This window comes from Bos indicus, chromosome 22, assembly GCF_029378745.1.
Source record: "Bos indicus isolate NIAB-ARS_2022 breed Sahiwal x Tharparkar chromosome 22, NIAB-ARS_B.indTharparkar_mat_pri_1.0, whole genome shotgun sequence".
Classification (NCBI taxonomy): domain Eukaryota; kingdom Metazoa; phylum Chordata; class Mammalia; order Artiodactyla; family Bovidae; genus Bos; species Bos indicus.
This window is the reverse complement of record NC_091781.1, coordinates 49,647,160-49,672,767: the sequence shown is the minus strand read 5'-3', so window position 1 is coordinate 49,672,767 and position 25,608 is coordinate 49,647,160. Positions and strand designations below refer to the sequence as shown.

Here is a 25,608-nt window from a genome sequence, read left to right as displayed (position 1 = left end):
GGCACACACACCCTTCCCCCATATTGCTTCCCATTGCCCACTCTGTGCCTGTCCTAGGCTGGGTGCTGGGTACTGTAAGATGTTGTACCAGACCTGGGCCTGCCCTGGCAGACTCAGTGCTGAGACAGAGGAGTCTACGGAGGCACCTGCAGTCAGGGAGGGTTTCCTGGAGGCGTGGATTCCCAGCTGTGGCCGCGGTGCCTCCTCCCCCTCACCTGGGTCACTGCCCCTCCTCTAAGCCTCTCTCCCTGGAGTGGCCAGCGGGTTCCTGGAATCGTCCCATCGCTCTTCAGTGCCGATTCCAAGAACTGCGGCTCCTGGCAGCACTTGCTCAGGATCCTTTCCTAGAACATAGGCCTCGCCCCACCCAGGCTACTGGGGTCTCAATGGGCAGCTGGCGGAGGGAATGAAGGAGGGGTGCCCTGGGTGGGGCCTCTGTAGGATCCAGACACTGGGAGGTGGGCCTCGGCTGTCAGCCCAGAGAGGGTGGCCACCCTAGCATCGGGGGAAGGAGGTCAATGTGTGTGAAGGCACTTTGACTCCAGTCAGCTGTGGGGGCGGGCTAAGCCCAGGGAGTTCAGCTCACAGCCTCCCTGCACACACAAGAGGCTCACCCATGGGGACTTGAACTTCGGCTGTGGTTGCTACACTCCACCCTCAGTCCCCGCCCCCCCCCCCCACCCCCATCCCAGGGTTCCATCTCATAAGCGCAAGGCACAAGCCTTCCTCTGGCCTCAGAGCAGGCCTTCAATCAGATAACCTCCAGAGGTACGGGCCAGGGCACAGGAGTGTCAGGTTCTGAGCAGTGAAGGGGGGATGGGCCAGGGGGAAGGACAGGACACCTGTGTTATTAATCATGTTATAATTTTACCTTGCTGGATTATGATGGAGGAAGTCACCCCATCCCGCACCCTCAGCAAGGTGGGTGGGGGTTGGGGGTGACAGCCCCCGATTCGTGGGCCAGGACAGGATCCACCTTCCCTCAAGGTCACTGGGCCTCCCCCTCTGAGGCGTGTCCTCCACCCCCGCCACCTCTGAGCTGGCGACAGGCCTGCCCACCCGCCTGGGACCTGCCAGATCACGTTGAGCAACCAGTTCCTGAGAAGCGTTGAAGGCTGTTTGGTTTAAAATTAACTCCCCCGCTCCCCCTCCCCTGCCTGCAGGCCTCCTCCGAGTTCTTGGAAGAGGCGCTCTGCTCTTTCTTCCTGGGAAGAGGCCTCTAGCCGCAGCTGCTGCAATTCTAGCAAAAACACCTCACCCAGGGTGGGGGTGGGGGGTACCCATGCCCCGCCTTCTCTGCCCTCTGTGAGGACACCCAGGGATCCTTCTGGAGCCTAGCTTGCCCCAGTGCATTCACTGACCCCAAGAGGAGAAAGGGGGTGACTGTCAAGGTGCCGAGAGCAGGTGCTGCTGCCCTAAAGCCCACACCCCCTCCCATTGGCGCCTGCTGGCTCTGAAGAGTAAAAGGGCTACAGAGACCCAATCTGGGCACCTCTGGGGTAGAGACAGTGAGTGCTGATCACATAGACGGCAAACCCAGGACTTTGGTCTACTTGAGGCATGTTTGGCTCAGAGAGAGAAAGCACTGTGCTCAGGGTCACCCAGCTTTGCCTACCTAGGCTCAGCCTGCCCACTAGATGCTGGGCTGACAGTGCTCATCCGGCAAGGATGCCTGGAGGCATGCCCTGGCAGGCACTCACACTGGGGTTAGAGCTCTTCTTGTCTCTTCCCCACACTCCTCTGCCTGCCCTGGGAACCCATCTCCTTCTGGATAAGCCTTCGTTTTCTAGTGTCTCCTTGGGCTCCATGTCTCTGGAACTTTGGAGAAAAGGAACCTGCTGTCCTACAGCTCCTCCTACCACGACCATCTACCCGAAGGAGCTGAGAAAAATAAAGGAATGTTGGCCAAGTGGAAAGGTCAACACACACACACACACACACACACACACACACACACACTGATGTTGCTCAGAAGTAGGGCTGGTGGGAGTGGGAAGGGGAGAAGTGCTTCTTGGGGGAAGGGGGACAGAGAAGAAACACTTTTCAAACAAAGCTCTGCCCCAACCCAAACTGAGTGAAATCTTCACCTCTGCTGGAGGAGGTGCCCGGCTCTGGGGACAGGAAATCCCAGGCTGGCTCATGGGTGCTGGGTGTGGGGAGTCTGCCTGGGGAGCATTTGCTGGGTGGTACTCCCCTTCCAGCCACACCGTCAGAGTGTGGGTCGCCCTAATGAGGACTGTGCAGTGAAACAGTCCTAGAGGACTGCCTGGAGGAGTTGTGGCCATCCCAAGTCCCTCAGTCCTCAGAGGCCACTTCTTGCACTCTGGGCCCTGCCGGCTTCAACCAGGCTTGAGTCATGGAAGCAGCTGTCCTTCCATTGAGCAGAAAGCTTTGGCCATACCAAAAGGCTCCTCCAGCTTTGGGCCTCTCACGTCCCCTCCTGCTCATAGATGAGCATCAGCTACCACTCACCCCGTATCCCCCCACAGCCAGGCATAGCCCCGCTCCAACCACCCTGTGGCAGGGTTCTTCTACATCTCTGTCAGACAGATGGGGAAACTGAGGCTCCAAGAGATAAACCACTTGCCTGAGATCCTTAGGGTGATTTTGGAGGGGCCAAAATTTGAACTCTGCCTGAGTTCTTTCCACTTGGCTAATTTGCCTCTTCAAAGACAACCCCAGGAGACTTTCATGGGAAGCGTGGTGTGTGTGTGTGTGAGAGAGAGAGAGAGAGAAATTTAGCCAAAGAATGGTTGTTTTGAATTAGTTGTGGAAATTATGTTTTCTTCTCCCCAGGCTGGAGAGACCTGGGAAAACTCAGCCCCCAGGGGGATTCCCTAGGATGCGGTGGGTACCCAACACAGGCATGAATCAGTGCTAGAGAAGCTGAGGAAGACTTCTCAGAAAAGGAGTATTTGAGTTGGACTTGGAAGGGTGAATAAGAGTTTTCCCTGGCAGAATGAGGAAGAGGGACATTCCGGGATGAATGATATCATGGGGAGGGCTGTTTGGAGAGAAGTAGAATGGAATGGGCTGGTGGCTTGGGAAGCTACATCTTGGAGTCTGGGGTGAGGCACAGGCAAGATCTAAGGGAGCCTGTGAATATCACTAAGTGAGGAAGGTGGGCCACTATCGGGCTTGCAAGCCCCTCACTCTGGAGGTGGTGGCAGGGCTGAGGGGGCCAGTAAGGAGGCCATCAGGTCAGTGACCCATGGTGAGGCCGGATGCGGGCAAGGCAGCTGTGGGGAGCCACAGGAGAGCAGCCTGAGAAGGACCAGGGCCAGGGTAGAGGGACATGACCAGCAGGTCAGGGGGTGCATGCGGGAGTTGCGGAGGTGTGTCTAGGGGACAGTCTGGACAGTTTGTCCAGGATGAGTCCAGGTCTGGACAGGAGTCCTGACAAGGACAGAACTCCTGTTCAAGAGTTCTAGGGTGAGGGGTCAAGCCCTGGCCTGGGATTCAAAGCCCTGGGTTCCGATCCTGTGTGGCCACTTCTCTGGTGACCGTGGACAAGTCACCCTGCCTCTCTGGATATCTGGCTTACGGCTTTGAAAGGGGACCGACGCAGCTCACCTCCCTGACCTGTGACTCACCTTTGAGGGCACATACCGCTGAGGGCTGAGTGAGTAACAGGCCTAAGGGAAACCCACACACCCTGCCTCCCCCAGGTGAGGCCACGGGTAGCAGATGGCCTAGTTTCTACTGAAGTTGCTAGAAAGTTGGGCTGGTCTGGCCTCTACCCCAAGCCATGCGGACACCATGGGTCTGTTCACCATGATGGGAACCCAAGGCCTTGGTTGGCAGGTGACGCCTGAAGGTGGAGGCCTGGGCTGGCAGCGCGGCACCAAAGCTGGGGGTGGGGGGCAGTAAGGGGCTGCTTATATTTCCAGGGGGTTCCAGCCAGCTCTCCTGCAGCTCCCCTGGGGACTGCAGGGGACAGCAGCACCTGCCCAGCCCACCTCTCAAATGGGATTAAAATAAGGGACAAGGAATAGTTACAGTGACAGCTGCAGCAGCTGCCACGGTGAACCCTCTCAGCCTCTCCTCAGTATTGCCTCATAAATCCTCCTGGGTAACCCTATGTTCCCTCTGAGAGACGTGCTATCCCTCTTCCCACTTCAAAGCTGAGGAATCTTCTGAGGTTCAGTGAGGTTGAGGGACATGCCCCCCAGATCAAGTGTACAGCACATAATCCAGACTGCAGGGGAGGTTTGGGTAAAACCAGGGTGTAGGGGACACAGGAGACAGGAGTAAACCTCTGGGGACCCTCCTCCGTCTCAGGTCTCATATGTGAGAGCCCCAGCCTGCCTCAGCTTGGGAGGGCCCCCCCCCCCACCCTGCAGTCGGGGTTGGGGAAGGACACCTTCCCCAGGAGAGACTGTTGAACTTATGGCAAAGCTCCCACTTGCTTTATATTAAAACTGGTCTGACAGGTTGGTGTGAAAGAGCCGCCCAGGCCTGCGCAGGTTCCACATTTCAAGGAAGAGGGCCTTTGTGAGGTTTCACAACCCTCCGGCCTCCTTGATCAGGACTTACCTGAGGCTCTCGGCCCCTCTGCTTCACCGTACATCTGTGAGGGGTGCGAGTTTCCCATCTGAGAGTGGAACCAGCCTGGCCCATGTCCCCAGCCCTATTTAGATCCATGTTCAGCCTTGATCATCCAGCAAGATTTGCTCAGTTTGCAGGTTAGAAGCTGAACCCAGGGGCAGGGGGCCTGATAATGATTGCAAGGGTGTTAATGACACTCGGTGATCGTGGGCGAAGTCTCCCAGGAAGACTTCTCATTGATTGACAAGAGAAACCTGAGTGGCCTATGGCATATCTGTCCCAGAGTTGTTCCATCAGAGTATTGTAAGTCCAAGGAGGGACACCAGATAAGATCAGTCTGTGAGCCCACCTCCCCTGGTCTGACGGAATCCTCCAGGGTGCAATCCCCAGCCCCCCTCCTCCATAATGCCCTCCTGAATCGCCCCGCCCTTGTGCCTGTCCCCAGCACCTTGTGAGTGCCAAGGCTTTGGCATGCCAGCCCCTGGGACGCAGCGCAGAGCCGCAGGTACACAAACAAGGTCTTGATTCAGGGTTTGAACCCTGCCTCTGTCCCTCACAAGCTGTGTGACCCTGAGAAAGCCACAACCTCTCTCTGAGCCATACCTCTTTTCCTGTAATGGGGACAGCCTCTATTGGTGTGCAGGGCTGCAGGGAGAACTTAATGGGCATGAACTCCCGCCCAGGATCACCTCCCCTCCCCTGGTCTCCATCACACCCCACTCAGCCATATCCCACACCTCTCAACCTCCTTTCTGGCCTCTGGCCCCCAGGCCCTCATGGGGTCATCCCCACCCAGCTGACAGGTTCACTGCTTAGAAATGAGCATCGGATCGTAGCATTTCCCTGCTGAACTCTGAAGGGGCGCTCCACCACCAGAACACCATCCGTGGGTCCCCCTGTGCCCTCTCCACCTGCCCTCTGTCTCCTCAGCCCTCCAGGAAAGCCAGCCATCTTCTGGTCTCGCTACGTTTGTTCCTGCCTCAGGGCCACTGCCCTGGAGCTCCTTCCACCTGGGATGTCCTTTCTCGACGGTATCCAGGCTCAGGGCCACCTGGCTCCAGAACCCTCCTCGACCCCCTCATCTGCAGCCGTGTCCCCCCACCCCCAGAGCACTCTCTTCCCTGCCCCCTGCTCTGCTTTCACTTCACTCTCAGAGCTCGGCCCGAGTGTCCGCTTGTGCCCTTGTCTGTTGTCTCTCGCCCACCAGCCCATGAAGCCCACGAGGATGGGGAGTGTGTCCATCTTATTCCCTGCTGTGTCCTCAGGGCCCAGATGGAGTCCAGCCCAGTTGGTGCCCAGAGAGCATGTGTGCTGGCAAAGGACTGGGTTGGTAAAGGCTTACTATCAGTTACTGTGTGTATGTTGTGTGGGTTCCTGTGTGCCCACCAGTCAGTTCCCCTCTTCCTCCCTGACCAGTGCCAGTAGGCGTGTCCCTTTCACCAGCCCAGAACCGCCCAGGGGTGACTGCAGTCACCAGAGGATATTTAGCATCTGTTAGGCTGGCTCTCTGACCCAAGTCAGAGGGGCCTGATGACATGCCCTCCACTGATCCTGTTCTAAGCAGGCATCACTCACTCACTTGATAGGGAAATGTGAGAATGAGATTGAAGCTGACTGGGACTTCCCTGGAGGTCCACTGGTTAAGATTCATGCTTCCAATGCAAGGGCTGTGTTCGATCCCTGGTTGGGAACTAAGATACCATGTGCCATATAATGTGGCTAAAAACAAAAAAAAAATTGAAGCAGAAAACTCTCAGGGGTCAGAGGTAGCTGGTAGCCCCTTTTCGGGCAAGAGCCAGACCCTGATTTGGGCTGAGGCAAGGGGGAAGGGGATAGGACCCTGTTGGCCAGGCCAGTAGCTCTAGAGACCTTAGCAAGCAGGGACACAAGGGGATAAAACCAGCATTCAAGAACAGCTCACCTGAAAGCCACCCCCACCCCAGCTGCCCATCCTTGCCACCTCACGTAGCAGTGCATGGGCAAGGGGGCAGTTGGGAGCCCACAGCCTTAGCTCTGCTCTGTGCCTCGTCCCCTCAGCTGCCCCCGTGCCCCTTCTGGGCTTGTCTCCTCTTCTGTGGAGTATGGGTGATATTTTGTTGTTTAGTCGCCTAGTTGTGTTCAGCACTTTGTGACCCCATGGACTGTAGCCTGCCAGGCTCCTCTGTCCATGGGCTTCTCTAGGCAAGAATACTGGAGTGGGTTGCCATTTCATTCTCCAGGGGCTCTTCCCCACCCAGGGATTGAAGCTAGGTTTCCTGGATCGGCAGGCAGATTCTTTACCGCTGAGCCACCAGGGTAATGTCTAGGCCCACTCTAAGCCATTCAGCGTTGTAGTGAGCACTGCATAAGGTACAAAGCCCTGTGTGTTTCCAGCACCCTGTGGACACCTTGACGCCTCCCCTCTGTGGACAGTGAAGGGCGTCCTTCCACTCCAGCACTGTCTGGGACAGGAAGAGCCTGCCTTTGCCCCTCTGTGTCCACTGCCTACTCACTGGATGACTCAGATCCGGGGGTGGAGCAGACACAGGGGTCATCTCAGGCATTCTGGGAGTCACAAAGGGGCTGGGATCTAGGCTGAAGCAATGAGAAACCACAGACATCCCTGGCAGGGCCATGGTGCCCTGGACGAGGTGTGTTGCCGGGCCCTGCAGCCAGCAGTGGAAAAGGTGCCAGGCGGGACGCGTGGACCTGGTAAAGATAGCCCTCACCCACTTCTTGCTCACTCTCACCCAACAGCAGCTCCATTCTTTGCCACGCCTCTCTCTGTACCCCCAGGGTTCTACACCTCCAGAGTTCTTGATTTTTATCCTGTCCTGCCTCATCCTTGTCATCAACATCACTCCTCACAACTTCCTGTCTTCAATCTGCTGACATTTGCCTCTTTGCATCTGCAACTTTTAGTTGTCTAATGGCTAAGAAAATAGAAAGGTTAGAACTATTTCTGAAATGAGGGCTGAAAGGCCATGAGTGAGTTTCAGAGGTACTTTCCTGTGAGGGAGTCAATGGTGTAGAAAGTTTCAGGACAGAGTAGGATTCCAGGTGCTGAAGTGCTCCAAAGGCAGACCATCAGATAATGGAGTGTTTTCATTTTACTTGCTTTTTCACCTACTTCTGGTACGCAGGACCCTGACTGAAAGAGTCCCCAAACCCCAGTCAGCCTAGGACAGAACCCCATCAGACCCATCCCAGGCCAGACCCTGTGGCCAGCCACTATCCCCAAGTCAACTGTTCTACCCTGCTCCACAGAATGACCTTCCCTAGGCCTCCTTGTGATCAGGAATATAAGCTCCCCGGTCATGCCCTGGTGCCTTTGCAGGCCCTGTACCTTCTCCTTGGGATGATCCAGCCTGACTTCTCTGTTAAGCCTCGTCATCTCAAAAGACGCTGCCCCCGGGAGTGGTCCACAGCTCCCATACCCCTGGTATTCCACCTGCATTTAGTTGGCATCTCCTGTTCACACATCTTTCAGGTCTGATGCTCCTCTGCTAACCTCCCCGACCTGGCACTGGGCAGTGACCCTGCAGGCAGTCCCACTAGTGCCCTGCATCCCACCCTCCAAGGGGAAAAGAGGGAATGAGTGGACAAGGGCTTCTCCCTACCCCTTCCACTATAAAACTAACATTATGGTATCTGGTCCCATCACTTCACGGCAAATAGAAGGTGAAAAGGTGGAAGTAGTGACAGATTTCCTCTTCTTGAGCTCTAAAATCACTGCAGATGGTGACTGCAGCCATGAAATTATAAGACAATTGCTTCTTGGCAGGAAAGCTATGACAAACCTAGACAGTGTGTTAAAAAGCAAAGACATCATGTTGATGACAGTAGTCATATAGTCCAGGCTATGGTCTTTCCATTAGTCATATATGGATGTGAGAGCTGGAGAGTAAAGAAAGCAAAGCACAGAAGAATTGAGGCTTTCGAGCTGTGGTGCTGGAGAAGACTCTTGGGAGTCCCTCAGAAAGCAAGAGGATCAAACCGGTCAATCTTAAATGAAATCAACTCTGAATACTCTTTGGAAGGGCTGATGCTGAAGCTGAATAGAATAAATAAATAAATACTTTGGCCACATGATGCAAACAGCCCTGACTCACTGGAAAAGACCCCGATGCTGGGAAAGACTGAAGGCAGGAGGAGAAGAGGATGACAGAGGATGAGATGGTGGGATGGCATCACTGACTCAGTGAGCATGAACTTGGACAAACTCTGGGAGATGGTGAGGGACAGGGAAGCCTGGTGTGCTGCAATCCATGGGGTCATGAAGAGTCGGACACGATTTGGTGACTGAACAACAACAATAACAACCCTCTCCACTCTTCACTGGGTGCCCTAGCAGGGCCGGCTCAGCCACACAGGTCTCTGGGCCTCTGCTGACCCAGATGTAAAGTGGGGGATACTGACAGTAAGATCGAAGGGGACAGACGGTATACGACTCAAAAAAGGCCCCTCTGAGGGCTCCATACATGAAAGGTACAATTTTATTGTCATTACAGAAAAAGCAGTGAAAATAAAAAGACTACTAAACTGTTTTAAGTAGTAATTATTTTATAAAGTCTCGTCAGATATGGAGTTTCGTTCCCTCTCTTGTGTGAACGCACTTTTCTGGGCAGGAAGCAGACCCAGCAGAGCTGGAGCAGTGGCCCCCCAACGACCATGCTGCTCCCTGACCCGGCCCCCAACTCGTGCAGGGCCTGTGCCCCGGCGAGACCAGCTCTGTGCAGATAGGGCTTGGCCCTGGAAGGGCTGAGTGGCAGGCTCTGCTGGGTGCTAACATGTTGGCTCCATGTTCTTGTTTATTCACCCATACTCCCAAAACAGGGCTGGAGGCCAAGGAGAAGGACTCCTTCTCTGGTGGATGGGTTAGTGCCAGTACATGCAGGACCACCTTGGGTCCAGCAGCGCATCTCAGGGTGAGAGGAACCAGAGAAGCTGGGGCCAGTCTGGGGCCTCTGGAGTGCTCAGGGCAGAGAGGAGGGGTCGGCTCACCCCGAGACCAACCCAGGGAGAATAAATAAATAAATACTATATAACTGTGCTGTCCCCTAGTTTGGTCTGTGCCCCCGCCCGGGGACTGTCACCATCAACCTCGGTTCCTCTGGCTGATATACCCCCGAGACAGAGGCTGGCTAGCTGGAAGGAAGGGGCCCGCCCCACCCTGTGGATGGAGCAACCAGGGTCGGCCAAGTCTACGCAGTTCAGGAGTCCGCAGCAGGTGAGTGGGGGACTGGGCCCAGCCCACACGGCTGAGATAAGGTCCTGCCAGTGCCCTCTCTTTTGACACATATGGCCCACCACAACGGAGTTGCGGGGGAGCGGGGGGCGCTGACCTCCAAGTCGTGTGAAACTTCCCCTGACCCCTCACCCCCAGCCTTGTTCCTGCAGACCGTTCCTGGTCTAGCTGCCAGATGCTCACGGGCACCAGGATGACTGGAGGAGGGGTCATGGGAGCCCAAGTCCAGCTGGGGCCCATGTCCCCTCCAGGGTCCAGCTGGGTGAGGCCAGGCGGCTACTCGGCCGGGTCAGAGCTGGAAGGGGTATTGTCGGAGGTAGTCAGCCATGCGCCGGGGAAGCGGCAGGCAGTCCACGTCGACCACCAGGCGGTTGATGACCAGGCGGCACAGGTGCTGCAGGCTCCGGGTGCTGCTCCTGCGCACAAAGGGCTGTACCAGTTTCAGGTGAACGGCCGTGGCGGGCAGGGCTGGGTCACCGGGCGCATCTTCCTTCGGGGTGGGCAGGGCCGGGGTGGTGGCAAGGTCGGGACTGTCACTCCGGGTGTCTGCAGCACAGGAGGCCACGTAGTGCTGGACCAGGCTCACCACATCTGGGAAGGCCAGGATGCGAGGCCTGGACAGGCAGTTGGAGTCCAGGCGGAAGCTGGAGTCGGCGTACTCAATGCGCACGTTGGTGGGCCCGCGGGTGGTCTTGACGGACAGTGTGAACAGGTAGCTGGGGTGGGTGCTGTCACGTACCAGGAAGGTGCCCTCTGGCATCTTCTGAAGGTGTTGCCGGGCCTCACTGGCCGTAATGGAACCCCAGTACCAGCCTAGGCAAGTGGACAGGAAAGGAACCAACTGGTCACAGTGGAAAGTAGCTGGGTGCACCAACCCAGGGCATGGCAGGGCTCAGCCTCTTCTCATCACCCCTCCCTGGGGAAGGCTGGGGACCTTCCCTCCCGTCAGACTCTTCTGGCCAGAGGCTTGCCTCTCAAATTAGACTCAACAGGCAGAGCTAATCTTCCCCCGTCAGACTTCCCAGGACAATTCCTCCTCCCTCCTCAGACTCACCAGATTCCCGAAGGTAGGAGAAGGTCTTGGCTATGCACAGCAGGTCCTCCTCGGGGTCCACCACCTTGGGCTCCCTCTCTGGCTGGGCTGGGGACTCCTCTACTGCCTCCTCCAGGAAGGCGCCAGCAGACAAAGGCTGCATAACTTGCTGGGGCAGCTCCAGGGACTGGGCCCACAGGGGCCGCTGCCCAATCTGCTCCACGGCCAGCAAAGGACAAAGTCTAGAAGGAGGTGCATGGGCAGTGAGTGGAGGCCCTGTGCTCTCTCCATTTCCAGGGATCCCCTCTGCCCTAGACTGGCTACGTGGCCTCTGGCCAGTCTATCTCACTGTGAGCCCCAGTTTCCCCTCTGCTCACTCATGAGACCAGTACTCCACCTCCCGCTTGTCAGCACAAAAGGCCCCCTTGATGGCCTCCCCCACATATAAACCCTCTTCTGAAAGAGACTTTCCCACTCTCCTGCATTTATCAAAGAGCAATTATAGTTGGAGCCAGTATCCATGGGGAGATGGTTCCAGGAGATGGAACCTGTGGATGCTTGAGTCCCTTATATGAATGGTGCAGTACAATGAATACATGGGCTCTCTGTATCCCCAGGTTTCACATCTGCAGGGACAAAGGGCCATCTGTAATCTCTTCTATTTTGTACCAACCAAATCCATAGATCACTCCCTGTAGGCATCTCTAGTTCACAGTGGGCAGTTGGGGTTCCCACCACATAGATAGGATCCAGTGCAAAGAGGCCCCACAATGGTGCCCTCCTGGCAGAGGTGGCTGATTAAATACACGGTCCTGGTTGAGCCAAGGGATGGGTCACATGCTACCTCCCCATGGACAACAGTGTCTGGCAGAGGGACCTTGGTCTACACTGGCCAGGCCTTAGAGGCTAGAATTATCTCCCTGAACAGGTCAGACTCTCATCCTGTTCTCTCCTCCTCCCAGCTGAGGGTCTGGGGTACACAGTGGCCTCTAAAGGCACTTAAGTCCCACCTCCCATAAATATGAGCTCCCACCAAAGGGCAGGGTACTCATCCCACATTCCAGATCCCACTCTGACAGGCCTGCCCTACCAGACACCGTGATCTTAAGCAAACACTGCTCTTCACTAGAGGTCCACTTCCCCACTGCCCCAGTGAGGGGTCATCCCAGCCCAGACACTGAGGGGTTGGGCCACACCATATTCTCAGATGACTAGAATTGGGTTGCTGAACTGGCCCCAGTCTGAGTAGTAGCTTCTCTTTAAGAGAAGCCCACCCAGTGCAGTGATCCTGGGGGTTCTTGGGAGTGAGAGGCATGGCCCTGGTTCCTGTGGAAGAGGCTGCCATTCCTCTCCCACTCGTCACAAAAGAAATCCTCGGATCTCAGTTCTGGGTCTGGTTCTCTTCCAGGCCTCAAGACATCAGGATCACGTAACCTTGGGCCCTGCCCTAAAGGAGTGCTCATAACCCAAAGTCATAAAGAAGCAAAGGATGTTACAGGGGAGTCAGGGTCAGCCTGCTCCTGAGCTGAGTCTCAGGCCAGAGGAAGGAGAAGCAGCAAAGGCACAGCAGGCCGAGATGACGACATCGGGAAACACTGCCAGGTATTGTTTACACGGCAGGAAGAGGTAGGCAGGAGCCGGCGGCAGGAGCCAGGGAGAGGAACCAGCTCTGATGTAAGTTATAGGTGACTCTAGAAGATGTTAACAAATCAGGGGGCCGGCAACTGCTCATGAGAAGAAGGGGCCATAAGACCCTGGCACACCATAGCCTGGTGACACTTCTTCACCCCAACTCTGGCTACACTGTGGGAGCTCTGGACTCCCTCTAGAAGAGCTGGAGGCTGAGATCCAAGCAACTGGCTGAGGGCCTCCCTACTGGGACCCAGAGCTCAGCTCAGGCCAGGGGCCTTCTAGGACTATAGGAGGTGGTTAGCCAGTCAGACTGGATAGAGTCTCTGGGGGTGGCCATGTCCAAACAGCTTAGCATATGTGGGTGTAGAGACCTCTAGGGATGATGATATGATATCTGGATGTGTGAGTGGCTGTATTGGTCACCACAAGGTCTTGGTGAGTGACTATATACATCTGGGGAGGGGTGTGTCCACAGCTGTGTTATTGTGTCATGGTGGTGGTGGCTGTGGTGCTCCAGGCGTAGGTGGCCAGTATGTGAGGGTGCCTGCAGTGCAGCCAGCCTGTGCATTCTGTTTGGGGACATAAACTAGTAAAGCAAACTCAACCCTGAGCAGGTAGCCCTCAGCAAAGCTGACACCCCAAACCTACAGTTGGGAATTCCTGCTCCCTGGCTCAGGAGAGCACTAGCTGGTCTTGCTCCCTGACAAGAGCACTGGCCTGATGCACTGATATTCCAAGGGGGCCTTCAGCTGGAGCAAAGTGAGAGACTGTGGGACCCTAGAATTGGCTGGGGTCCTGTGAACAAAGGCAGAAGCATGGGGGAAGGTGTTTGGGAGTCCCAAAGTGCAGAGAGGAGCAAGGGAGATTCTGGAGATGCTCAGGGAGAAACTGAAGCACGTACAGTCTTCCTGGCACCTCCAGGTGCTGGAAACAGGACTGCTCAGAGCTGGGGGGCACTTCAGCCTTGCCCCACCTTCCACCCTTCCTCACTTGGTACGATACCAGTTTTGATAACAGCAGTCACTGGGCCACCTAATTCTCTCTGGCTGTGGAGCACCCACTCACATCTCCTTTCACTCACCCTGGAGCTTCTGAGCTCCTGTCAGATGAGTTCGGAGAGCATCAGACCCTTGGTTGAAGGGGACGCTGAGGTTCTGGCCAGAAGGAATGTGTTAAGAATGCTCAGCTGAAGCCAAGACTGTCTTATAAGCCCGCCCCCCGCCCCCCCCGCCCCCCCCCACCGCCCTGCAAGTTTTTGGGAAACTTGGAGAAGGGAGGCAGGAGCCAAGGCACTTCTCACAGTGGGATCCCATATTGGACTGAGAGTAGGGATGAGGCCATTGTGAGGGGGTGCCTCAGACAGGACTGGGTCAAACCTAGTATCTTCCAAGAGCTGCTTATTTAGCAGGTGCCAACCTGGGTAGAAGTAAGGATCTCAGATTGGTTTCCCAAGAAGAGCCTAACTGCGAGCCTGAGGCAGGAGAGTGGATGGCAGGACAGAAAGGGGCAAGGGCTAGCCCATGGTCACAGTAGGTTATTGGGCCGGCAGGCCAGGGTAGAGCGCTCCCGATCCAGAACGGCTGGGCAAGTGAGCCACGTCTGGGAGGAGGCGCTGCCTGAAGCGCCCACCTTCTCCAGCCAGAACCCAAGCTTAGCCCACCCGGTGTTTCTCCTGTCGCTAGCTGACCCCCAGTTTCCGTACCCACAGTGCCAGTAGAGGTGGTGACGATGTTGTCACCTTTCTTTGTTATCACACTCCCGAGGTCTTTCTCCGACCCTCTTAATACTCGGTGGCTAGCACGAGGCCAGTTCTCCGCCGCGTCCCGGCGCGGAGCTGGGTTGGGGCAGAGAGCCGCGCTTACCCCTGAACGCAGAGGACCATGTCCCGGCAGCGGCAGCTGTTGCTCCGGAGCTGAGGCTCGGCCTGACGGCGGCGGCTGGAATGAGCCAGTGGGCGCGGATCGCGCTCGCAGGGCAGGCTCCCGGGGTGCACAGGCGGCGGGCCGGGACTGAGAGGTGGCGTCGCGGACGCGCCGGGAGGGCGCGGGGGGCGGGCCTGGAGGACAGGGCGGGGCGAACAGCCTAATCTTTTGTCCTCTGTGTCCCAGCCCTTCCCGGAAGCGACGTCTTCCTAGAACCGCCGGCTGTGCGGTCGGGCGGCGAGGGGTGCGGGTGGGGGGCGTCGGCTCCCCTAGTCTGGAGCCGAGGGCAGCTAAAGGAAACACCTTTGACAGATTTCCAAGAACTTTCCAGGAAAATGGGGCGGGGCCCTGCGCGCCGACCAGTCGCAGTGCAGGAGGTGGGGCCGAGTGGTCAGGGAGGGCCAATTAGAGCTCTTGGATTCGAGGCTGACGTAAGCCAAGGGGGTTGGGCGTGACCTAGAGACCAACCGGTGAAAACCAAGTTGAATGGGCTAGGGAGAGGCCGTTGCTCTACCTACCTGAGCTCAGATTTCCTTCGGGGCACTCCGCTTCGTTAGCGACAGGCCCGCTTATCTCTGAATAGGACCGGTGGCAGCACGAGGGCGTGGCAACGGGTCTGTCCGCCCAGCTAATGGCTCCTCCAAGGCGGTGTGCTGGTGTGCAGGCGCCCCCTATGGGCTGCACTTGGACCCCTGGACCCTGTGCGGGTGGCATGGGTTGTAGTTTGGGGAGAAACATTAGGGGAGAAAAGGGGTTCAGAGGGAGTATCCAGATCCGAGCAGGTTCACGGATGGCCTGCAGCCACTGCAGCCAATAGGATCCAGGCGAGAAGGTTTCCGCTGGGAGTTGGGGAAGAAGGCGCCATCCAAACCTTTGCACTCTGCGGGGCTATCCAGTCTCAGCCCTAAGCTGGCCGAAATGACTACCGACTTGAGGAGACAGGCAAGGATAAAGAGCCCCCAGCCCACCCCACAGGACAGTTCACATGTGTCTCTGGCTTGGTGGGCCCCCTAAAAATATGGGAGAGAGACCTGGAGCTCCAAACCCCCAGAGATAAACTGAAGCTAGGGGATAAAAGTAGAGAGGAGGAGCAGTGACAGCCTCTCCCATCTACACGGAGCTCTGATACATGCGATCCTCCAATAGCTGGTATTTCTCCCATTATTGCTGAGCCCCAGGGAACATGCCCCTACCATTGATCCTTTCCACCTTTTCCCATTCACTGGACTCACCAGGGAGTATCCTTAAAGGGGCTGCATACATATCCTTGAAGCCCGTGGGCCAGGAGATGAGAGAATTGGAGCAGTGGTAGGGTCCACTCCATCTTCCGGGTGTGTACCCTCCAAGTTCCCTGGAAAGAAGATAAACTTCAGGTCCCCTCGCAGGGATGACAGGCTCCTGGCAGTGTCCAGAGGCATAAATGGTAGTATCCAGGCTTTCCCCAGGGCAGACAGGGCTGAGCTTGTCCTGCCTGGGAGGGGATGGAAGACTGAGGGATCCAAAAGTAAAAGCCCGTGAAGCAGGACAACATGACAAAAATAATTGGTTCACGTGAGAAATGGCTTCATGAAACCCACTTCTCTGTCAATTTCCTTAAAGGAACTTGAACTTCAGTGTAGCCCCACTTCAGTTCAGTCACTCAGTCGTGTCTGAGTCTTTGCCAACCCATGGACTGCAGCATGCCAGGCTTCTCTGTCTATCACCAACTCCTGGAGTTTGCTCAAACTCATGTCCATCAAGTCGGTGATGCCATCCAACCATCTCATCCTCTTTGGTCCCCTTCTCCTCCTGCCTTCAATCATTCTCAGCATCAGGTTCTTTTTAAACGAGTCAGTTCTTTGCGTCAGGTGGCCAAAGTATTGGAGTTTCAGCTTCAGCATCAGTCCTTCCATTGAATATTCAGGACTGATTTCCTTTGGGATGGACTGGTTGGATCTCCTTGCTGTCCAAAGGACTCTCAAAAGTCTTCTCCAACACCATAGTTCCAAACATCAACTCTTTGGTGCTCAGCTTTTTTTATGGTCCAACTCTCACATCCATACATGATTACTGGAAAAACCAAAGCTTTGACTAGACGGACCTTTGTTGGCAAAGTGATGTCTCTGCTTTTTAATATGCTGTCTAGGTTGGTCATAACTTTTCTTCCAAGGAGCAAGCGTCTTTTAATTTCATGGCTGCAGTCACCATCTGCAGTGATTTTGGAGCTCCCCAAAAATAGTGTCTGTCACTGTTTCCATCGTTCCCCCATCTATTTGCCATGAAGTGACGGGACCAGATGCCATGATCTTAGTTTTCTGAATGTTGAGCTTTAAGCCAACTTTTTTACTCTCCTCTTTCACTTTCATCAGGAGGCTCTTTAGTTCTTGTGGTGTCATCTGCATATCTGAGGTTATTGACATTTCTCCCTGCAATCTTGATTTCAGCTTGTGCTTCATCCCGTCCAGCATGTCTCATGATGTACTCTGCATACAAGTTTAATAAGCAGGGTGAAAATATACAGCCTTGAGGTACTCCTTTCCTGATTTGGAAACAGTGTGTTGTTCCATGTCTAGTTCTAACTGTTGCTTCTTGACCTGCATATCAATTTCTCAGGAGGCAGGTCAGGTGGTCTGGTATTCCCATCTCTTGAAGAATTTTCCACAGCTTGTTGTGATCCACAAAATCAAGGCTTTGGTATAGTCAATAAAGCAGAAGTAGATGTTTTTCTGGAACTGTCTCGATTTTTCGATGATCCAAAGGATGTTGGCAATTTGATCTCTGGTTCCTCTGCCTTTTTCTAAATCCAGCTTGAACATCTGGAAGTTCATGGTTCACATACTGTTGAAGCCTGACTTGGAGAATTTTGAGCATAACTTTGCTAGCGTGTGAGATCAGTGCAATTGTTTGGTAGTTTGAACATGCTTTGGCATTGCCTTTCTTTGGGATTGGAATGAAAACTGACCTTTTCCAGCCCTGTGGCCACTGCTGAATTTTCCAAATTTGCTGACATATTGAGTGCAGCACTTTCACAGCATCATCTTTTAGTATTTGAAATTTAGTATTTGCAATAGCTCAACTGGAATTCCATCACCTCCACTTGGCTTTGCAGTCCAGGATGTTTGGCTCTAGGTGAGTGATCACACCATCGTGATTATCCAGGTCATGAAGATCTTTTTTGTATAGTTCTTCTGTGTATTCTTGCCACCTCTTCTTAATATCTTCTGCTTCCATTAGGTCCATAACATTTCTGCCCTTTATTGTGCCCATCTTTGCATAAAATATTCCCTTGGTATCTCTTAATTTTCTTGAAGAGATCTCTAGTCTTTCCCATTCTATTCTTTTCCTCTGTTCTTTGCATTGATCACTAAGGAAGGCTTTCTTATTTCTCCTTGCTATTCTTTGGAACTCTGCATTCGAATGCGTATATCTTTCCTTTCCTCCTTTGACTTTCACTTTTCTTTTCACAGCTATTTGTAAGGCCTCCTCAGACAACCATTTTGCCTTTTTGCATTTCTTTTGCTTGGTGATGGTCTTGATCTCTGCCTCCTGTACAATTTCACAAACCTCCGTCCATAGTTCTTCAGGCACTCTGTCTGTTGGATCTAATCCTTTGAATCTATTTGTCACTTCCACTGTATAATCGTAAGGGATTTGATTTAGGTCATACTGAATGATCTAGTGGTTTTCTCTACTTTCTTCAATTTAAGTCTGAATTTGACAATAAGGAGTTCATTATCTGAGCCACAGTCAGCTCCTGGTCTTGTTTTTGCTGACTGTATAGAGCTTCTCCATCTTTGGCTGCAAAGAATATAATCAATCTGTTTTCGGTATTAACCATCTGGTGATGTCCATGTGTAGAGTCTTTCTTCTTTTGTGTTGTTGGAAGAGGGTGTTTGCTACGATCAGTGCATTCTCTTGGCAAAACTCTGTTAGCCTTTGCCCTGCTTCATTCTGTACTCCAAGGCCAAATTTGCCTGTTACTCCAGGTATTTATTGACTTTCTCCTTTTGCATTCCATAATGAAAAATACATCTTTTTTGGGTGTTAGTTCTAGAAGGTCTTATAGGTCTTCATAGAACTGTTCAACTTCAACTTCTTCAGCATTACTGGTCAGGGCATAGACTTGGATTACTGTAATATTGAATGGTTTGCCTTGGAAACGAACAGAGATCATTCTGTCGTTTTTGAGATTGCATCCAAGTACTGCATTTCAGACTCTTGTTGACTATGATAGCTACTCCATTTCTTCTAAGGGATTCTTGCCCACAGTAGTAGATATAATGGTCATCTGAGTTAAATTCACCCATTGCAGTCCATTTTAGTTCACTGATTTCTAAAATGTCGATGTTCACTCTTGCTATCTCCTGTTTGACCACTTCCAATTTGTCTTGATTCATGGATCTAACATTCCAGGTTCCTACGCAATATTGCTCTTTACAGCATTGGACTTTACTTCCATCACCAGTTGCATCCACAACTGGGTGTTGTTTTTCTTTGGCTCTGTCTCTTCATTCTTTCTGTATTTATTTCTCCACTGATCTCCAGTAGCATGTTGGGCACCTACTGACCTGGGGAGTTTATCTTTCAGTGTCCTATCTTTTTGCCTTTTCATACTGTTCATGGGGTTCTCAAGGCAAGAATACTGAAGTGGTTTGCCATTCCCTTCTCCAGTTGATGACGTTTTGCAGAACTCTCCATCATGACCCGTCCCTACACAGCATGGCTCATAGTTCCACTGAGTTAGACAAGGCTGTGGTCCATGTGATCAAATTGGTTAGTTTTCTGTGATTGTGGTTTTCATTCTGTCTGCCCTCTGATGGATAAGGATAAGAGGTTTATGGAAGCGTCCTGATGGGAGAGACTGACTGAGAGGGAAACTGGGTCTTGTTCTGATGGGTGCTCAGTAAATCTTAAATCCAATTTTCTGTTGATGGGCGGGGCTGTGTTCCCTCCCTGTTATTTGACCTGAGGCCAAACTATGGTGGAGGTAATGAAGATAATGGCGACCTCCTTCAAAAGGTCCCATGCATGCACTGCTGCACTCAGGGCCCCCAACCCTGCAGCAGGCCACCACTGACCCACACCTCCGATGGAGGCTCCTGGACACTCACGGGTGAGTCTGGGTCAGTCTCTTGTTGGATCACTGCTCTTTTCCCTCCTGAATAGGCCAGAAGCTGCTTGCCTGGGATGGGCATGGGTGTGGAGGCCTCGTTACCACATTGATGGCTGGGGCTCCTGGAAGAGCCCAGCATGGGGCCCTTGTGTAAGGTGCTGTTTCTCCAGTAGGAACTATCTGCTACCCCACATTACTGTGAAGACAGAGGGGCTTCACAGCTTTGAACCTCAGTCTCCCTGGGTATAAACCCCAAGCTCTCTGCCCCAAGACTACCCCTACCCTCTACCTGTGACTACTGTACTGAACGCTTACTATGTGCCTGGTGACCTCAGCTATTTCCAGCCCCATTTCATTGTCTAACTACTACATATTGTCCCCTCTTTACAGGTGATGAAAATGAGGCACAGAGAGGTTAAAATATACCCTAGATCTCACAGGCCCAGCCCCACCCGCACCACACCCCCCCCACCCAGTCCACCCCAACACACTTCCTCTCTAGCTCTTGTGACAAGCCAACTCCTAGGCATCCTTCAGGGTCCAACTTTTAGGTCCTCAGTGAAGCTTCCCTGCCTCCAGGCCAGTCAACACCAGAGCACCCAGGGTCTCCTTGAAAGCGCCCCCTACAGAAATCAGTGATTGTGCAGTTCTGTGTGTAAACTCCAAGGGTTTTGCCCTCCAGCTGCACTTTGTGAAGGGGGCTTTCCTGGTGGCTCAGATGCTAAAGAATCTGCTTGCAAAGCAGGATACCTGGGTTCTATCCCTGGGGTCGGGAAGATCCCCTGCAGAAGGGAATGGCCACCCACTCCAGTATTCTTGCCTAGAGAATTCCATAGACAGAGGAGCCTGGCAGGCTATAGTTCATGGGGTCACAAAGAGTCGAACACAACGGAGCGACTAACACACACTTTTTGCCCCTTGTGACTCTGACAGCACCGTGCACCTCCCCTGCTTTCTGGGAAGAGTGGTGTGCCTCTGTTTTGCCCCAGGTATCGGCCTGCCCCTGGTGTTGTGGGTCCCTCTAGCCATCTAATTATGACCCCTCCTGCCCTGTCTGCTGGGCCCACACTGCCACCCAGTGGCAGTGCCTCTCCTAGTTTCACGTGCCACATCTCCATGGATTCTTTCTTCTAGAAAAAACCCTCCCCTGCACCCTAGAGATTCTAGTTGCAGGATCTCTCTGCCGTTCCCCACCCAGAACAGTCACAAGGTGGGTCATGAGAATACACAGCAGTGCCTTCCTCAAGTCGAACTCGTTTGATCTCTAAACTTTCCTGTGTGCAGCCTCTCCTCTCCCCAAAGAACAGTCCACACGCTGTGTGTGTGTGTTGGGGCAGAGGGGGTTCACCTGCCCCCCCACAACCGCCCCGCAGGCACTCACTGGGCCCCATGGTCATGGTGAGTTATTCGAAAGCCTCTCGGCCCCCATCCCCTTGGACATACATTCTTCACGGAGGGCTGTGTGGCACAGCTTGCTACCTTGTATTCACCTGCTGGGCTTTCCTGGTGGCTTAGAGGTAAAATATCTGCCTGCCAATGCAGGAGATGTGGATTCAATTCCTGAGTCGAGAAGATCCCCTGGAGAAGGAAATGACAACCCACTCCAGTATTCTTGCCTGGGAAATTCCATGGACAGAGGAGCCTGGCAGGCTACAGTCTATGGAGTCGCAGAGAGTCGGACACAACTTAGCGACTAAAACAACAGTCCACCTGCCCCGACCCAGCTGTCCCAAATACTGAATCCTCCCATCAATGTGCAGGTGGCAGATGCTTGCTGGAATGTGAGCAGCGAGGGGAAACTATGCATCCTGGCTCCCCGAGTCAGTTGCAAAACATGTCTATGATGAACCCATGTGGAGACTGTGTGTGCTGTGTACCCATTGGCTTTGGCGTGGACACTGTGAAACGAGAGGCATTGCCATTGCCTACTTTTTACATTTCTGTATGGTTCAATTTTATTGTAACAAGCAAGTTTGCTTATGCAATTAAAATTTAATAGAGATTAATTAAAAATACAAAAGTGTTAAAACAATTGTAATCTAACTCTAGTTTTTAGAAAATAAGAGAGTCCAGAGACCACAGCATGCAGAGATACCCTTGGCTACAACAAGCAGCCAGCCTCTGCCCTCAGCTCTCTGTTGTTGTTCAGTCGCTAAATTGTATCCATCTCTTTGCGACCCCATGGACTGCAGCACCCAAGGCTTCTCTGTCCTTCCTATCTCCCTGAGTTTGCTCAGATTCATGTCCATTGAGTTGGTGATACTATCTAATCAACTCATCTTCTGCAACTCTCTTCTCCTTTTGTCTTCAATCTTTCCCAGCATCAGGGTCTTTCCCAATGAGTTGGCTCTTGGCATCACGTGGCCAAAGTATTGCAATTTCAGCATCAGCCAGGGTTGATTTCCTTTAGGATTGACTAGTTTGATCTCCCTGTTGTCCAAGGGACTCTCAAGAGTTTTCTCCAGCACCACAGTTCAAAGACATCAATTCTTCAGCACCCAGCCTTCTTTGTTGTCCAACTCTCACATCCATGCATGACTACTGGAAAAAACATAGGTCCGACTGTATAGATCTTTGTCAGCAAAGTGGTGTCTCTGCTTTTCAATATGCTGTCTAGGTTTGTCATAGCTTTCCTTCCAAGGAGCAAACATTTTTTAATTTCATGGCTGCTATCCCCATCCACAGTTATTTTGGAACCCAAGAAAATAAAATCTGCTATTTTCTATTTTCTCCTCATCTATTTGCCATGAAGTGACGGGACCAGATGCCATGATCTTAGTTTTTTGAATATTGAGTTTTAAGTCAGCTTTTTCACTCTCTTCCTCCACCTTCATCAAGAGGCTCTTTAGTTCCTCTTCACTTTCTGCCATTAGAGTAGAATCATTTGCATATCTGAGGTGGTTGATATTTCTCTCAGCAGTCTTAATTCCAACTTGTGGTTCATCCAGCCCGACATTTCACATGATGTACTCTACATAGAAGTTAAATATGCAGGGTGACAATATACAGCCTTGTCGCACTCCTTTCTCAGTTTTGAACCAGTCTGTTCCATTGTCCCATGTAAGGTTTTAACTGTTGCTTCTTGATCCATGTACAGGATTTTCAGGAGACAGGTAAGGTGGTCTGGTATTCCCATCTGTTTACGATTTTTCCACAGTTTGTTGTGATCCACACAGTCAAAGGCTTTCTTGTAGTCAATGAAGCAGAAGTAGATGTTTTTATGGAATTCCCTTGCTTTCTCTGTGATCTGATGAATTTGGCAGTTTGATGTCTGGTTCCTCTGCCTTTTCTAAACCCAGGTTGTACATCTGGAAGTTCTCAGTTCACATACTGCTGAAGCCTAGCTTGAGGGATTTTGAGCATAACCTTTCTTTGAAATGAGTGCAATTGTCCAGTAGTTTGAACATTCTTTGGCATTGCCTTTCTTTGGGATTGGAATGAAAACTGACTTTTTTCAGTCCCGTGGCCACAGCTGAGTTTTCCAAATTTGCTGACACATTGAGTGCAGCACTTTAAACAGCATCATATTTTAGAATTTGAAATAGCTCAACTGGAATTCCATCACCTCCACTAGCCTTGTTTGTAGTAATGATTAAAAGCTGGCTTTAAACTCAATATTCAAAAAACTAAGATCATGACATCTGGTCCCATCACTTCATGACAAATAGATGGGGGGAAAATAGAAATGTGGCACATTTTATTTTCTTGGGCTCCAAAATCACTGCGGATGGTGACTGCAGCCATGAAATTAAAAGATGCAGGCCTGAAGACACTTGTGGATACTTGGGTATACAGAGGAGATAACTTTCGGTGGGACAGAGGGCACGGTGGGACAGGTCCTGCCAGTGGCCTGTAGATGGCAGCAGAGGCCCACACAGAGATCTTGCCCCAATTCAACCCAACCTTCCCTGTTCCAAGTGAGCCACCTCCTCCTGGGTTGTGGGGTGAGAGAGAAGGGCAGGAGCAGTGCAGGCTTGTTCAAGGAGACAGCCACACATCCTGAAGCTCTAGTCGTTTCCTCTTACGGGCCCTCACTTTCCTTATTTGTGAAATAAGAGTTAACAGTCTGTGATGGGAAAATGAGTTCAAAATATGTAAGATAATCTAAGATGGGGGCTTCCCTGGTGGCTCGGACAGTAAAGGATCCATCTGCATTGCAGGAGACCTGGGTTCGATCCCTGGGCTGGGAAGATCCCCTGGAGGCAGGCATGGCAACCCACTCCAGTATTCTTGCCTGGAGAATCCCCATGGACAGAGGAGCCTGGCAGGCTGCAGTCCGTGGGGTCTCAAAGAGTTGGACACAATTAAGCGACTAAGCACACAATCTAAGATGGGCTCAGAGTGGAAGGGAAGACCACTTAGCTAATAAAGAATATCTGGCACTAGGGTGGAAGGAGGAGACTTCTTAAACATGACACCAAAAGTTCAAGTCATAAGGTGAAAAGTTGGTCGATATGACTAAATAGGAATTTAGGATTTCTAGTCTTAGGATCGGAGAAGGCAACGGCACCCCACTCTAGTGCTCTTGCCTGGAAAATCCCATGGACTGAGGAGCCTGGTGGGCTGCAGTCCATGGGGTCGCTAGGAGTCGGACAGGACTGAGCAACTTCACTTTCACTTTTCACTTTCATGCATTGGAGAAGGAAATGGCAACCCACTCCAGTGTTCTTGCCTGGAGAATCCCAGGGACGGGGGAGCCTGGGTGGGCTGCCGTCTATGGGGTCGCAGAGAGTCGGACACGACTGAAGCGACTCAACAGCAGCAGCAGCAGTCTTAGGATGCTGTTTTCCAAGGGAATATGAACAAGAGATGCACAGAAGGGGAGAGATACCAGTGCTAGAAAGATCCCAAGAGCAACCAGGAACCAGAGAGACGCGAATCTCAACAAAATTCCATTTCATTCTCCCTGTTGACAAAAATTAAGACTTTAGATAGACTGGCAGCGGGCCACCACTAAGTTGCAAACCTTTCACATTGTACTGGAGGGCCTTTTGGGAGCTTCCAGAGAAAACACTCGATTCCAGGGGCTACCTGGGGCTCCAGGAGATTTTCTGTGCTGCCACTTCCTTGGTGGCTTGTACAATTGGCTGCTCGCACAACTCACCCGTTAGCCGGCTGCTCTAGCGCTGGGTTTTCCCAGCGGCTGGCGGAGCCTAGGAGGTTTCCTCCCCCTCTAGAAGCCACGCCCCCTATTTCTGCCGCCGCTCTAGGCGGGTCCGGCCCCGCCCCGTCCTGCCTGGGCCAGCCTGGCCCTTTAAGGCTGACCCAGCCCGGCTTGTAGCCGGGGACGCGCGGGGGAGGGGAGCGGTCACGTGGGCAGGCGGCGGCGCGACTCTCGGCTCTGGGCGCTCAGGGCCGCGGCCTCTGGCGACCCCTGTCCCTGCCACTTACCGGCAACCACGGCCCTGTGAGCTGCCGTCAGGTACGCCCTCGTCAGGTACGCCCTCACAGGGCCCCCTCCACCTCCTAATCCCGGGACCTCCCGGCGCTTTCCCCTCTTGACTGGTGGTCCGGGCAGGACTCGCCTGGTGCCCGGCTTGCGTGACCACCGCCCCCTGCCGCGGGTCCGTCCTCTCCAGCAACTCGTTCCTCATTCCCAGCCCTGTCCCCGGCCCGAAGCCCAGTCCGGCTGAGGGCGTCCTTGGCTGGAGTGTATTGAAGGAGTCTGAGCGGAACTCACTCTTCGTCTCTTTCCCAGGTGGCTCCGGACGCGCCAGGCTGGGGCCGCCTCTGAGCGCCCCGCGGGGCTATGGACGTGGAGACAGCAGAGGAGCAGGGGGGCCCTGCGCCCCCGTCAGGTGTACCCTGCGGACCTTGTTCCGCCGGCGCTCCCGCCCTCGGGGGGCGGCGGGAGCCCAAGAAGTACGCAGTGACCGATGACTACCAGTTGTCCAAGCAGGTGCTGGGCTTGGGTGTGAACGGCAAGGTGCTGGAGTGCTTCCACCGGCGCACTGGGCAGAAGTGTGCCCTGAAGGTCAGTGACCCCGCGCTCCCGCATGGGCGGGGGCCCAACAGCAGAGCCCTGTGGATACGGGCTATGCCTAGGGCCTCTGTTAAGCTTCTTAGGCTAAGCATTACCGTTTTCTCCTCTTACTCGTGTGTAAGGTTGGGCTCCTGGTCCCTCCTGCTTCACAGATGAGAAAACTGAGGCTTA

The 25,608-nt window shown here is 53.3% G+C and overlaps 2 protein-coding genes across 3 annotated transcripts in view; one reads left to right on the top strand and one right to left on the bottom strand.

Annotated features, from left to right (window-relative positions):
* Positions 1-9,005: 9,005 nt before the first annotated feature.
* On the bottom strand, positions 9,006-14,634 carry CISH (cytokine inducible SH2 containing protein). Its single transcript, XM_019984957.2, has 3 exons — positions 14,303-14,634; positions 10,830-11,050; positions 9,006-10,588 (listed from the first exon to the last, which is right to left on the bottom strand). The coding sequence occupies exons 1-3, from the start codon at positions 14,320-14,322 to the stop codon at positions 10,065-10,067; spliced, it is 765 nt and encodes a 254-aa protein (XP_019840516.2). The 5' UTR covers positions 14,323-14,634; the 3' UTR covers positions 9,006-10,064.
* A 10,085-nt stretch (positions 14,635-24,719) lies between these two features.
* MAPKAPK3 (MAPK activated protein kinase 3) overlaps positions 24,720-25,608 on the top strand; it is a 28,149-nt gene continuing 27,260 nt past the window's right edge. Inside the window, exons 1-2 of one of the 2 annotated variants that reach the window (XM_019984851.2) lie at positions 24,720-24,876; positions 25,153-25,428. In XM_019984851.2, the coding sequence (XP_019840410.2) occupies positions 25,204-25,428 (225 nt within the window). In that variant the 5' untranslated portion in view covers positions 24,720-24,876; positions 25,153-25,203. Of the gene's footprint in view, positions 24,892-25,152; positions 25,429-25,608 lie in introns of both variants that reach the window. The other variant, XM_019984852.2, reaches the window with a different exon arrangement.

Coding starts and splice junctions, on each gene's coding strand:
- CISH (XM_019984957.2), bottom strand. CDS start 14,322: ATGGTCCTCTGCGTTCAGGG. Junction 11,051..14,302: donor ATGGTCCTCTGCGTTCAGGG/GTAAGCGCGGCT, acceptor ACCTCCTTCTAG/ACTTTGTCCTTTGCTGGCCG. Junction 10,589..10,829: donor CTCCTACCTTCGGGAATCTG/GTGAGTCTGAGG, acceptor CCACTTGCCTAG/GCTGGTACTGGGGTTCCATT.